At 41.0% G+C, this 14861-nt stretch overlaps 1 protein-coding gene across 5 annotated transcripts in view; it reads left to right on the forward strand.

The window, feature by feature from the left end:
• The window catches only part of LOC131686919 (rho-related BTB domain-containing protein 1), a 180213-nt gene that overhangs the window by 131782 nt on the left and 33570 nt on the right, over nucleotides 1-14861 (forward strand). For all 5 annotated transcript variants that reach the window (XM_058970947.1, XM_058970946.1, XM_058970948.1 and 2 more), the window contains 5 exons: nucleotides 6239-6342; nucleotides 6446-6851; nucleotides 6911-7092; nucleotides 7180-7332; nucleotides 7397-7514. In XM_058970947.1, the coding sequence (XP_058826930.1) occupies nucleotides 6239-6342; nucleotides 6446-6851; nucleotides 6911-7092; nucleotides 7180-7332; nucleotides 7397-7514 (963 nt within the window). The remainder of the gene's footprint in view (nucleotides 1-6238; nucleotides 6343-6445; nucleotides 6852-6910; nucleotides 7093-7179; nucleotides 7333-7396; nucleotides 7515-14861) is intronic.

Below are 14861 nucleotides of genomic sequence, written 5' to 3' on the forward strand. Positions count from 1 at the left end.
TAACGAGTGAACATAGCTCTAATCGCAATAGAAAATTTGTTAAATGAATTTTTATATAGAAAAGTATATCAAAAACAAGAAAAATTAGTATTGTACACGTCAACTCGTTCATGAATCCTAGTATAAGTCGCGACTTACCATTCGTGCTGGTGAAGTAGTTCACAAAATCACCAAATATTGTTCATGTAATCGTGAACTGGTTCATGATACCTAGTATAATAGTCACGACTTACCATTCGTGATCGTTAAATAGTTCATGAAATCGTAAAATATTATTCATGTACTCGTAAACTGGTTCATGATTCCTAGTACAACAGTCGCGTCCATTCGTGCTCGTCAAATAGTCACAAAATCATGCAATACTATTCACGAATTCGTGAACTAGTTCATGATTCCTAGTACATGATTTACGGTCTATTTTGTGTGCTTGTAATATTTAGAAGGTATTCCTAGATATTTCAATTTCATGCACATGGTAATAAAATTTATGCGTGAACTATTTTACAAAGTCCTGGGTATTCTTCGTGGAATCATTTTTGTTCCATGCACTTTTACATGAAATGTTCAGCTGCTAGCGACCAATAAAAGGTACGCGCAGTACAACCCCGTGCGTGGGGGTTCAAACCCTTCTTATGAGAGTATTAAATTTTCTGAAATTTTTTAACTTTCTGATCAGGAATAAAAAATTTATACTGCGAACCGTTTTGACACACAATGTCATTGTGAAAAGATCAACACAGCAAAAGCTGGTCAGCGAGCTAGCAACAGCAGCTAAGGAGGAAAAATAACGAATGACCAACCACGAATTCGGAGAAAAACGAGATATCATTGTCTAGAGAAATTTCATAGTAGGTGATCTCTGCGACAGAGTGGTTGAGAACTAAGTGGTTCACGAAACGTGCATCGTAATCAGGAGAAATTCCGCCGCCGGGAAACTCTCAGCACCAGGTAGTAGTTAATTGGAAACGAGTAGCGCCAAGAAGGATAAGAACCCCTGTGTAGATGGTTGTAAAGAGATGTAAGTCGTAATGTTCGGCATCTCTGAATCGATTCGCGTCTAAGCAGGTGACGTTATTTGCAGCTGACGTGAGCAGGTCAGTTACACCACGAAAGTTGCACAGCAAGCAAGAAACACCATCAATGGAGAAAAAATCGACCGATTAGCACATAATAAAAAGAGCAAATACCTCATGAAGTAATACCCAACGGTGGTCCCGGAAGGATGAGTATTGGGAGGAAGGAACAAGAGGTTTAGGTTCAGTCGGTATGCTTACTACAAACCACCACAGTAAGATTTCAACACTACCATGAGTCAGTAAGCGGTGCTGTCTGATCGGGATTCCTTCTCGATAACAGATGTTGTCCCAATTTGTTTAGCCAAGTCGACACAAGACTCAGCCTTCCGAAACTCGTAAAAAACTTTAACTTTTGAGGGTTTTTATACCTTCCTTATATAAGGAACGAAAAAAAATCAAAAGCCCTCCCTTGAGAGTTTTCTGTGCACGGGCCTGGACAGGAGATATAAGCAAACTATTAGGATCTCGAACATCTTTAATTATTTGATAAAGTTCTGTGTGATGTCTGGACAGAAAATGAAAACTGTGTTGCAGTGTTCGTGATATAGTTCACAGAACAAGATACAATAATGAAACTGCTGATATCATGACCATGAGTCACAGTAATTATCGTGTCAAATTCGAAAGTAAGCTGTAGAATGAAATATCACAATATCGTGAACAGAATTTACGAAAATCATGACTAAGATCCTGAAATCATGAACATAAATAACAACTCATGACAAAAATTTTAAAAATTGCGACCAAGATCCTGAATTCAAGAGCAGAAATAAAAATAATTCTCTACTCGTGACTAAAACATCACGACAACATGAATAGAAATTATGAAAATCATGACAAGTTCCTGAATTCGTGAAAATGAATTAAATTACTCATGATTAAAATATCAAACATCGCAACTAAGATCCTAAAATCCTGAACATGAGTCACTCTACTCATGGCAAATATATTATGATAACGTGAATAGAATTTAAGAAACTCGCGACTAAGATCCTGAAACCATGAAAATAAATTCGCCAAGCTTACAGAAAAACCCGATAGTAAACTCATGAATAAAATAACACGGTAACGTGATGAGAAATTACAAAAATCGTGAATAAGTTCCTGAAATCATTAAATTTGCCTTTTTAGTGAAATATTTATTTAATTTGTAAAATGACGCAATATAAGTAATCATAAGTCGCGACAATGAAGTCGTTATTATATGTCTCCGATTTTCTAACTCATACTAGACATTCGGAAGTGTTTGTAGTCATGGTACATAGGAGCGACATCCAGTTGGTATGGGATATGTTGCGATAGGAGTACAAATTTGGAGCGATGACACACTCATATGTGATCTGTGTTAAGTTAAGGAAAATCAAGCGCCGTTTTGATATATGTGATCAGAAAAATTATATTGCACTCGTTGAGCGTGGTTAGATGCTAACAATTCATTGGAAAGTGTTTCGTGCACAGCTTAAGAACAACAAAACTGATGCACATTCGCTCCAGAGCATTCGTTTTGTGTGTAAATAGTATTACGGTTCACAATCCATTTAGCAATCGTTCCTGAACGAAAGGTGAATACAGTATATCCGCAATACCCGAAATCGGACGTCTACAAGCGTCCAGATAACATCCAATATGATGCATTACTTGTAAATTCTGACTCTGAAGTACCGCATGCCAAAATCTGCAAAAAATCGTCCTGGGTACCGTGTTCCAAAATTCACGAAACCGGTCGTCAAACGTCCGTATGTATCCGGATGACTGCTTGCTTCGTAGATTACCAAGTTGATTTTTTTTATGTGCCGCATACTTCAATTCAAAAGAAAAATAAAACATGTTTTCATCTACTTAGTGGTGCAATTGTGCTTTTCTCATTTGTCCAAACTACGATTCCATGGCTGGTTATGTTTAGTATAATACATACAATGGATCGACAGCCCCGAACTTGAGAGGCTCTTTTTTGACACTGAAACATTTGAAGCCAGCGGCAGTTCCAGGAGGAGGGTTCGACCTGCGAACCGTGTTCCGGAATTCCCAAGTGTCCGCATGTGTCCGGATGCCTTCATTTATGAGTACATTGTTCATAGATATTCGAGTTGATGTTTTTTGCTATGCTGCATGCCATGATTATCATAAAAAATAAAATTCGACCTGGCAATCGCGTTCCGAAATTTCAGGAACGGGTCTTCAATAGTCTGCATGTGTCCGGATGGCTTCATAAATGATGACATTCGACATAGGTAGATCTTCGAATTGATGTTTTTTGCTATGCTGCATGCCATGATTATCATAAAAAATAAAATTCGACCTAGGAACCGTGTTCCAGAATTCCTGGTACCGGGTATTAAGTGTTCGCATATGTCCGGATGGCTTCGTATATGATTGCATTCTTCATAGATCTTCGAGTTGATGTGTTTCGATGTGCCGCATGCTATGATTATCATAAACAAAAAAAATCGATATAGAAACCGTGTTCCGGAATTCCTGGAACCGGACATCATGTGTCCGAATGTCCTTGAATATGATTGCATTCTTCATAGATCATCGAATTGACGTTTTTTGATGTGCCGCATGTCATGATTATCATAAAAAATAAAATTCAACCAGGGAACCATATTCCGGAACTCCCGCAATTGATCATCAAGTTCCGTATGTGTCCGGGTGCCTTTGCATATGATAGTATTCCTCATAGGTTTTTTTTATTGATGTTTTTCGATGTGCCGCATGTCGTGATTATCATGAAAAAAAAATTCGACCTGGGAATTGTGTTCCGGAATTGTCGGAACTGGTCATCAAAAGTCCGTTCGTATCCGGATGTTTTTAATATGGCGCATGACAGGATTTCTAAACAAAAAAATTTAATCTTGAGAACCGCATTCCGGAATTCCCGGAAATGGTCGAAAAGTGGCAAATCTATATCAAGCCTTTATTGAATGAATTGCTTACTATACCAAATCGACGTTCTGACAAGATTTGTTGGAATAAATGAGTGTTTCTGATATAATACAGCATATGCAATATAAGCTCATGAATGGACACTTTTGGGAACTCCTCCCAGGAACTTGCCAATTCGTATTACTCATATGGGAAGCGCAATTATTATTTACGAATATCAATTCTAACAAACCTTGTCGAAAAATGTGGAAATGCGTTGTTTTGAAAATATTTAGGAAAAATTGAAAATGGTCGAATGTTGCCACCCCACTGCAATCTGGATTTACTCCGGGGTCGTAGCTCCGAATCTAATTTTCGAAGCATTTTTGAAAATTGAATTAATTTCCGGTTCTTTTGCAAAAAAAACTGCATCAAAATCTATTGAACAGAAAAAAGTTATGACCAATTGAACGCCGATTTTGGTGTATCGAAGAGGGCTTGGTACTTCGAAATTAAATGAAATTTTGTATACATTCCTCCGACTGATGTGTTAATTCTGTTCAATTTTTCATCGGTTTATTTTACCCTCTATGCCTATCGTGCGAGGAAATAATAAGTCTGGGGGTCTGCACGGCGCGTAATAGGTTTTAACCGAAGGTGTTTTCTCAAGTCAGAAAAACGTCTTATGTAATTATCTATTAACAAGGATACAGAATGCTGCACAGTAAAGATACTATTTCTGTTTTTCCTAATTCACAAATGAGCGTTGTCTATCGAAGTGAAAGTCCTGCTCATCCAATGTGTGCTAGATGAATGTTCCATAATTTCTGTTTTATTCATTTGTCTATGTAAAATAGTTCATTCTTTCAGTCTTTCTTCAGGGTCAGTGTAATATACATTACTTACCGGTTAGATTGTCTTACACTAATCCGGCGCTAAGTTAGGAAATACAAAAATCGGAACGCAATCAATATACATAATTAATTTGGCTTAGTGCTTCATAACATCGACATTTTTCTTCCGATTTTCATGAACTTAGAGGTTTAAAATTCACGTAAATAATTGATTTGTCACAAAAGATTCTAAAAGATTGTTTCTATTTGTTTTGTTTGAAAAAATCAACTAAAATTTGTTATTTTTAAAAATGATAGGAAACTGGCCAAATAGGTTCCTAAAAATTAAAAGAGACTAAGATTGTTTTTCAGTATTATGTTTTTCACTATTTATTTTTATTATGTTTTATGTATAAATTGTATTTGCTTATATCTTGCGGGACATCACGATTGACTAGGGGTTTGCTCAGGAGTTGTGTCTCCCTTTTTTGGAGCTAACGTCAATCCGGCGCTGGCTTACTCCTGTCACTAAGCTTGTGTCGGATTCTGATTAGACGAAGTCGAAACGGCAATTCCACAACTAATAGTTCACATTATGTACATTTATAATTCAACATGTTAAGGTCTTCAGCCACAAGTGGCACCTTTTCATCCCTATCGATTACATTACTTCTAATATATGCCTAGTATGCTTTCGTATTTCAAGTATGATGTGATGTACAGTATTAATCACTCTCTTGCATGAATTATGTCTGGAAAGGAGTTTCCATAGTTCCGAATTTTTATTTTCTAAATCGTGAATAACATGTCTAATCGTTCTGAACGTACTGAAATTCATTCCTTTAAGCAGCAATCTGTGATCAACTACTTCGTACATCTTACACACATTACAATAATATACCTTTCAACATTAGGTTATTATTGCGTTATTATTTAGATACTCTGTCTCATTCTCATCTGAATATTCTGTTTTCGCATCACCACATACATCTGAATGGGATGAAGTATTGGACGTTTCATCGCAATTAAGTTATTGCTTTGTTTCTCGAACGATTAGCAGCCAGTGAGTACAACGGAAACGCAATTGAAAAACCTGGCGTGTAACCGTAAAACAGGCCTTCTACCCATTTGGTTTGTTTGTGGCAGCGCAGTTAATCCATCCCGTTCATTCACATACCCGCCACGCCGTCAGCTCAGGCACGAACATGCTTCCATATGAGATAATTTACGACTTTTTAACACATTCTAAATAAGCTTTGTTTCGGTATGCTTTTTTCTGTTTCTGTTCCTTTGCCGATATCTGCGGGTTTGTTCTATTTCTGGAAAACGACGGACGGGCGACGACCATTGCATCATCGACGCTGCTACGTTTATATTTCTCCGCCACCGCGGGCGTTTGTTTTTGTTGTCGCACCGAATGAATAATGGATCGATTTGTGTCTTGCGCTCGGCAACCGGACACAGGTACTGGAGCGATCATGGGAAATCGTAGACGGTGTCAACGTCTCCCTAAGGCTGTGGGACACTTTCGGTGACCACGAGAAGGACCGGCGATTCGCTTATGGAAGGTATGAGTTATGGCATAAATTTGCCCTGCAATCGAGCGGAGAGAGAGTGATTAAATTGGAGCGAATGATTTCCAAATATTTATATTGTTTTTCTCCGTCGTAGATCCGATGTAGTGCTGTTATGCTTCTCAATAGCGAATCCAGCATCGCTACGACACTGCCGAGCAATGTGGTACCCGGAGATACGTAAATTTTGTCCAGATACGCCAGTAATTCTCGTTGGTTGTAAGAACGATCTGCGGTATATGTACCGCGATGAGACATACTTATCCTACTTCGGAGATCGGAGTCCGTTTGTTCGAGCGGCACGTAAGAGTGATCTGGTGATGCCGGATGAAGCTCGTGCCGTGGCGAAAGAACTCGGCGTTGCATACTACGAAACAAGTGTATTTACGTATTTCGGCGTAAATGAAGTGTTCGAGAATGCTATCCGTGCCGCTCTGATCGCTCGCCGCGAGCATCGGTTTTGGATGACTAACCTGAAGCGGGTTCAGCGACCGCTGTTACAAGTGAGTGATATCTGATCTATTTTTATACTATAATAATTCCAATAATTCGTATTCTACAGGCCCCGTTTCGACCGCCCAAACCTCCGCCACCAGAAGTGACGGTTATAACCGGCACTCACACTAAAGATATGCTAAACATGTTCAATTCACAGTGCTACACAGATTTAGTATTAATTGTCGGTACTATACGTTTTTCCGTACATAGATTTATGTTAGCTAGTAGTTCTAATGCATTTCATAGGTTAGCATTGACCACTGGTGCGCTGAGGCGCGAAAACTGAATGAACCAGTTGCACTACTAAGCCCTTTCTTCCCACCTGAACGCTAGGTTACTAACGATGGACATCACCGACATGGGTGCCCGCAGCAGTAGTGAGTCCAGCATGGTTAGCTCGACCTTTGGCGAGTCGACGACGGCCGATTTTAACGAGGATACCGAGTGTCTCATTCGAGCCGACCAGAACAACAGGGGCCCAAACAGGTGAGAGCCTTTTGCGGTCGCAGCGAAAAGTGTGAAATTTTCTACAGAATTAGCTTTCCAACAGAATGTGGGAGCAGCTGAAACGGCGGTCCAGCTACCAAGCGTTGCCGACTGTAGAACCGAAGAAGGATCTCTATCGTGAGTTGCACCATCCGGTGTTTCAAAGTATTAGGATATTTCAGGTGAGTTATTATGAGGATTGAGACGACCGGCAGACAATCGGAAAGGGGTGAATAACTTGATGAATATTGACTTATTTATGTATGGTATGACATTTCCATAGCTTATATTACTCTCTTGAATAATAAATATCGAGGGCGCGCCTTTTGGTATAACGGAATTTGTCGCAATTTTGAGATATGTCTGCATTGCGAGTCATTAGGCATAATTATTTTTAATTTCTTAAAAACGGTCATTTGACATAACTTTGCAAAATAATCACACTGAGGGTCATTTGGCATAATTATTTGCATATTCGGCTGTGAGCATACGGTTTGCTTCCGTCATTCGTAAACGTATAACTTCTACACATGATGAAAACTCCTGCCGTATGAAATTTCTCCATTCGTCCGAATCCTTCCGACAGCGAGTTGTCGCTTTCCAGACAGTGCTCCAAAACTGGAAATTTTTGTATTGGTAGTAATCTGCCCGTGCGGGCTCGTTTTACAATGCAAGCAGTCTTTTTCGTCAAATACGTATTGGTCACCAATACACACATATCGCTAATACGTAGACAGAATTCGTTTTTTCTGTTTCTTCCATTACATGCAAGGATAGGATGAATCAAAGCAAGGATGCTGGTGGCAGTAAAATACAGAAAGTCGACGTTCACCGTATGGAAAAGGACAACTCAAAAAAGGAGAAGCAAAAGAAGGTGAACCCAGGAAAAATGGAACACTAGAAGAAAATGTCGTGAAAAGAAAAGCCAAAAACTGCGGATCTGACAATCGTGACAATATTTGAGAAGCGACAGTGAACATTCAATGCTGAAAATGTTTGAGAATCTAGCAGGAACGTTAGAGGTCCGCCAAGGCTAACGAAAAGTTTTCTGATCAATCGAGACAAAGATGAAATGCTTTTGGCCATCCAGACGTCCCAAGGAAGAAGGACAAATAAAGGCGCAATTAGAAGATTAAGAAAGTGAGAAAAAGAAAGAAGCTTCGGAGTGTGCCAGTAGTGAAAGTTCTGAATAATTTTCGAAAGATGAGAGCGACAGTGGCGAAGCAGGTAGAATAGAGTTCTGGAGAGGAAAAAAGCAACGAGGCGGATGAGGAAGATAGATCCAAAGCGTCGAAATCGACAAAAAGAATACCCGAAGAGACTTTCGACATAGAAGCAGGGAGATGCAGAGCCGAATAAGTCATCATCTGCAGGAACTCTCGATGGTGAAGCTAATCTGGCACTAGTTCGGATGTTCGAAGCGAAGTGGCGTCGTATGAAGACGCTGTCCAGTTCATAGAACAAGGTTTGCTAAGGGAGAAATCAAAGTGAGAGCGTGAGGGATTCTCGCACGCTCACAGCGTAGCTGAAAAAAAGAGTCAAAAGACAACCGCTAATGGGAGAAAATTGTGCAGAATTTGTGGTATTGTCGACCATAAACAAGAAGCTGCGAAGCATTCCGTTGATTACGTCCAACTGACCGCTAAGATGCGATTCGAAAATGGATCACATTCTTGGATAAAGGGTCTTTGTACACGCTAATAGTGAAATCGTGTAGTATTCTGGGAGTTTGGTGTGTGACTCAGCCGCTTCTTGTGAAATGGATGGGTAGACCTTTACATGTCAGCAACAGGTTCACAGAAACGTTTTCCGCTGAAAGGTGAACACACAGTGGAAAGTTTAAAGTTTCCACAGTTCTGTTTGACCCAGATTCTTTTTGGGCTCATGGATATACACATGAATGTGCCTATCGAATCAGGAATATGTCGACCAAAAGAACCGATAGTGGGCTGTCTTAAATCATTCGAATGTGGGATTAATTGGACATCATGAAGACAACACCTTGTCGAATTAAGAACTTAATGACCTTCTGAAAAGCCAATACACAATGGAGAAGTCAGGGATCTCTGTAGCATTACTTTCTAAATCGGATAAGGACAGAAGAAACGCTGTGAATAGACAATTACCCAAGTTTTCCCGATAGTTATCTTACAGTGATGAAATGGTTACAGTGTTTGGAGAAGCACTTAAGTAAGAATCTTAAGGTGATTGTAAAGTAATCTAGTGAAGCAATACGCTCATAAAGCTATGGCGGCGGAAATAAATCAGTTCGGCACTAAGTTGTAAGGTGTCTTTCAACATCGTATACAATTCGAGAAAGGAGAAGCATCGGCTGGTGTGGAAAGCCAAAATAAAAGTCTAAAGAGTACCGTTGAGCTCTCAGATACTGAAGGTTCCGGATATGTCACCCGCGCACCGGCAGTTGTCTATAGATTCCGTAAGCGAGTTGTCTGATTTGGCGTAGACACAAAAAGTACCATCACAAAGAGTCTGCAAGACAGTTTTCGAAGGTAACGAAACACGAGGACGACTAATTCGATAGTACAGATGCCATCGATGAAGTAGTAGGCCGGGTGAAAGAAGTACGTCACGGTTATTCCAAAGGAGGATTCGAACTACGAAACTTGGTATCGAACTACGAAGAGTTCCATCAGGCTGTCATTCAGTCTGCCTTCTCTCGCATTATCGTTTACGTCCTTGTCATCGGTACTGCTTGCTTGCTGTTCACGGTCAGAGGTTCTTACGAGTCGCTTTTGTAAATCCGTCTACAGCGGTATTAGCTTCTTTATTGACGATACTAGTTATTGGTTTGGGAGAGGTTTTCGTGGTCTATTTTTACCATTTTTTTTTGTTAACCATTTTTGTTAACGACCTATTGAGTCAATTTGTCAACAGTTTTTTCGGCATTTAATTAGCAAGGGACTGGAAGGTGAAGTATATTTTTCAATATTTAGAGCCATAGTACTCAAGGGAGAGCAAGGTGTTGAAAGGAGAAAGTTTAGAAAAGCGTGGAAGGATCATATATGCAAGCTTAGAGCTCACCGGCGACTTAACCTTTTGTCTGCTACCGTAGGGGTCAGGGTCTTTTGGCATTAGAAATGCGAATCACCTGAGTCTACGGCATGTCCGAACAAGCGTAAAGTAACTTGTTACTTCATGCCAAAAGACCCTGACCCCTACGGTAGCAGACAAAAGGTTAAGTCGCCGGTGAGCTCTAAGCTTGCATATATGATCCTTCCACGCTTTTCTAAACTTTCTCCTTTCAACACCTTGCTCTCCCTTGAGTACTATGGCTCTAAATATTGAAAAATATACTTCACCTTCCAGTCCCTTGCTAATTAAATGCCGAAAAAACTGTTGACAAATTGACTCAACAGGTCGTTAACAAAAATGGTTAACAAAAAAAAAATGGTAAAAATAGAACTTACCGTGATGGGGATTCATCGTTGCAGCGTTGGGTGAAAGCTGCCGACACCGTGCAAATCAGCAACACATGTGACCATATTGTCACACACGCTGAGACAGTCACAATAGTCGATAAAATAAAATCACTCAGGCAGGCAATTGGTGAGGGAACAAACAAAACTGGCTCATTCAATGAGTTTCAACGTCGCAAATGCTTAGTGTGGAAGTTTACCGTGACTTAACTTTTTGTCGGTTCCGACAGCATGAAGTAACAAGTTACTTTACGCTTGTTCGGACATGCCGTAGACTCAGGTGATTCGCATTTCTAATGCCAAAAGACCCTGACCCCTACGGTAGCAGACAAAAGGTTAAGTCGCCGGTGAGCTCTAAGCTTGCATATATGATCCTTCCACGCTTTTCTAAACTTTCTCCTTTCAACACCTTGCTCTCCCTTGAGTACTATGGCTCTAAATATTAAAAAATATACTTCACCTTCCAGTTTTCGTGGTCGTTGCCCCTTCATTATCGGCTAAATGGGTCGTTGTTTTTGGTTTATCTGTAAGTGTCGGTGACTGCTTGTTAAAGTAGGCTGTAGTTTTTCCGTAGTGGACTGTCTGGTCACAGAATTGGCGCGTTGGGATCTGCCCGGAAAAAGTGATCAGCGTTGTTTGATTATAACTCGCGCCATCCTTCGGTAATTTGCATTCGATAGTCATGAAAGAAGGTATTGGTTTAGTCACTCGCATACGAAGTCCGTTTGGAATACCAGTGAAAAATTTCTCCATGCGTCATTCGTAATAGATTCCACTTCTCCGTATGGTGACATTATTAGCTTGACCTTTTACGGGAAACTGTTAAGCCAGGATCCGTTGCGGAGTGGATGCGATTGGGACTAGCAAATCTCTGAATGCTTCCTAGAAGCAAGCATACGGGACTTCGACGTACCTTCTGATTGAGACGGGCGACGGCTCGATGTGTTCGCTGGTGATGGCAAGATCGAAAGTCCCACCACTGAACCATCTCTCGATTTCTTATCAGGAGCTACAAGCATCAATGTTTGGAGGTTAACTTGCAAATTTCGCCGAAATGTTCTCCTCCTAGGAAAAGCAGCGGGATCGATTCGAAGACTATGCTATCGTGGAGAACTGTGAGCATGCTTTCTTCACAATATCCAGATAACTAGGCAAATCGAAAATCAATTTGAATGATTTTTACAGATGTTTTTAGCACGATTTGAGCCATTCGAGCTTGATGAACTCAAAGCGGAATTGTTGAGGCAGATCGGGTCTTTCCAAATTCCTTCTCAGGCGAGTATTTTGTTTTAAATGACGATCCGCTTCCTGAAAACCTGCTGGTTTCTAGCATGCTCTCTGGTACAACTCGTTCGAACAATCTACCGTTGTTTGATCGAAGCATTATTTCGCCGCCATCGCCGAGACTGCACAAACAAATACACGCTGCGCCGCCATCACCTGTTATACTGCACTATGGAAGCCCCCGAGCGCTCCGACGCGAGAAGGTCTTCCCAACTCCTTGCAATATGTCGGGACGCTTGGCACGTGGCGCCGATGGTTTGCGGTTGTACTACCAAAACGTCAGAGGGCGAAGGACAAAAATCGAAGACTTGTACTTGGCTGCTCTTGACGGCGACTACGATATTTATGTTCTGACGGAAACTTGGCTTGATGATCGTATTACATCGATACAGCTCTTCGGGGATTCTTACGCGGTTTATCGTGCGGATCGAGGTGCTCGTAACAGTATCCGTGGTCGCGGCGTTTCTTCCGCACTTGCCTCCTGTGAATTTGTGGATAGTCATCAATCATTGAAGCAGTTTGGACGAAGATTACTACGCAAACGAAGAACTACTTGATTGGAGCTGTTTACATTCCTCCAGAAAAACGACTTGATTGCTCTATTACGCAGTTCCATCTAGACTCCATAGAGCGCGCTTCTTCTCAGGCAAATGCAAACGATGTAATGATAGTCCTTGGCGATTTCAACCAATCAGGACTCATGTGGATTTCTTCTGGACGTGGGTACGCTTACCCTAACCCGTTATCCTCGACAACAAATCCTGCCAGCCGCTTACTTCTGGACGGTATGGCTTTTTACGAACTAAGTCAAGTAAGCACGATTTCCAACCATCATTCTCGTTTTCTTGACCTTGTCTTCGTCAATGAGAATGCTTTGCCTGAGTGTTCTGTGAGTGAAGCTTCCAGCGTGATCGTTCCTTTGGATAACTGTCATCTATCAGCTTTAGAAATATCCATTTCCAACATTAGTTCACCACTATATGAAGAAGCTTTAGCTGTGAATCGTAATTTTCGCAGTTGGTCTACGCCGCACACTATTGCTGATTGACTGGAGTGTACTACTTGATCAAGTGGATGTAGATGCTGCGGTTGATCTCTATAATCGAATACTCCTTGACTGTGTTGAAAAATTTGTTCCAAATTATCAACCTCCCAGAAAGCCTCCCTGGTCGAACGCAATGCTTCGGAATCTGAAACGCATTCGTGCCAAAGCTCTACGTGCGTACACAAATCGACGATGCCCTATTCTTAAGCGCTTTTTCGCAATAACCAGTAATTAGTACTGCTGTTATAATAAATTGCTGTACAAAGGATATGTGAACCGCATCCAGCAAACCGTACGACAAATTCTGAAGGGCTTCTGGACTTTTGTTAATACGAAGAGAAAGGAAACGGGTTTTCCATCAAGGATGGTCTACAATAGCGAAGTAGCGACTACGACGGCGACAAAGTGCTCCCTATTTACCAGCTACTTCTCGAGTGTCTTCACGACTGTTGCGCCAACTGCCATCGAGCTCGACTATGCGTCCCATGATGTTCCCGTTGGTGCGGTGGACATGGATGTATTCACCATTTCAGAACAATCGGCTCTCTCTGCAATACAATAAGTCTTATGCTCCAGGACTAAGTGCTATGCCTTCAGCTGTTCTGAAAAAAATGTTCCGATATTTTGGCGATTCCACTGATGCACCTTTTCTATGTGTCACTTCAGCAGCATTCAGCAGCGAAATTTTCCCGATGATTGGAAGTGTTCAGTCATGTTTCCGGTACACAAGAAAGGCGAAAAAAGCAACATCGAGAACTACCGGGGAATCACTTCGCTGAGAGTCAAAAATTTTCGAATCGCTTATCGTCAAGGTGCTGTTTTCTGCTAGTAAACATTACATAAGCACTTGTCACCACGGATTCTTTTCCGGTCGATCGGTGGAGACGAACCTAGTCTCCTTCACATCCTTCTGTACAAAACAAATGCCCAAACAACTGACTGTACACAGATCTTAACGCTGCTTTCATCACTGTTAATTATGAGATACTGCTAACGAAGCTTGATAAACTTGGATGCACTGCCCGATTCTGCCGTTGGATTGGATCATACCTTGTTCACCGTGAAGTTGTTGTTCAAATTGGTGACAATGAGTCCTTTTCCAACCATTCTGCAGTTCCTCAAGGTAGTACGCTGTTCGTGACTGATGTGGTTTTCGTCTTAATGCGTGGAGGGAAAATGTTCTTCGCCGACGACTTGAAAATATTTCTAGTTATAACATTTCCGTGAGCTACAATACCTGGTTGATACCACAGTTGGTGTAAAAGAAATATGATGGCTCTTAGGGTTGCTAAATGCTTTATTATCAGCATTCATCAAACGAGAAACATGTTTACTTTCAACAACATTGCTGGAACTCAGTTACAACGCGTTGACCACGTACAAGATTTGGGCGTCATCCCAGATGAAAGGCCAACGTACACTCATCACTTCTCAGTGATCATTGACAAAGCAAATCGTCTATTATCGTTTTATGTTTAAAACATCCAACGAATTCCGGAATCCTTTGTGATTCAAAGCGCAAATGTTGTCTGGTGCCCCTACCATGCAAATAGGAGCCAAAGAATTGAAGCCGTCCAGCGTAGATTCATAAGATATGCGTTACGTCAATTGCCTTGGAATGATCCGCTGAACTTGCCACCATACGAAGACCGTTGTCGATTACTAGAACTGCACTGACTTAGCAGTTGCTTAGGAAATGTTAAGTATGAATTCATACCAATCCTACCCATATTAAGACCTCAACAGCATGATAACCATCATTG

The sequence above is a fragment of the Topomyia yanbarensis genome, chromosome 3 (genome assembly GCF_030247195.1).
Source record: "Topomyia yanbarensis strain Yona2022 chromosome 3, ASM3024719v1, whole genome shotgun sequence".
In the NCBI taxonomy this organism is placed as follows: domain Eukaryota; kingdom Metazoa; phylum Arthropoda; class Insecta; order Diptera; family Culicidae; genus Topomyia; species Topomyia yanbarensis.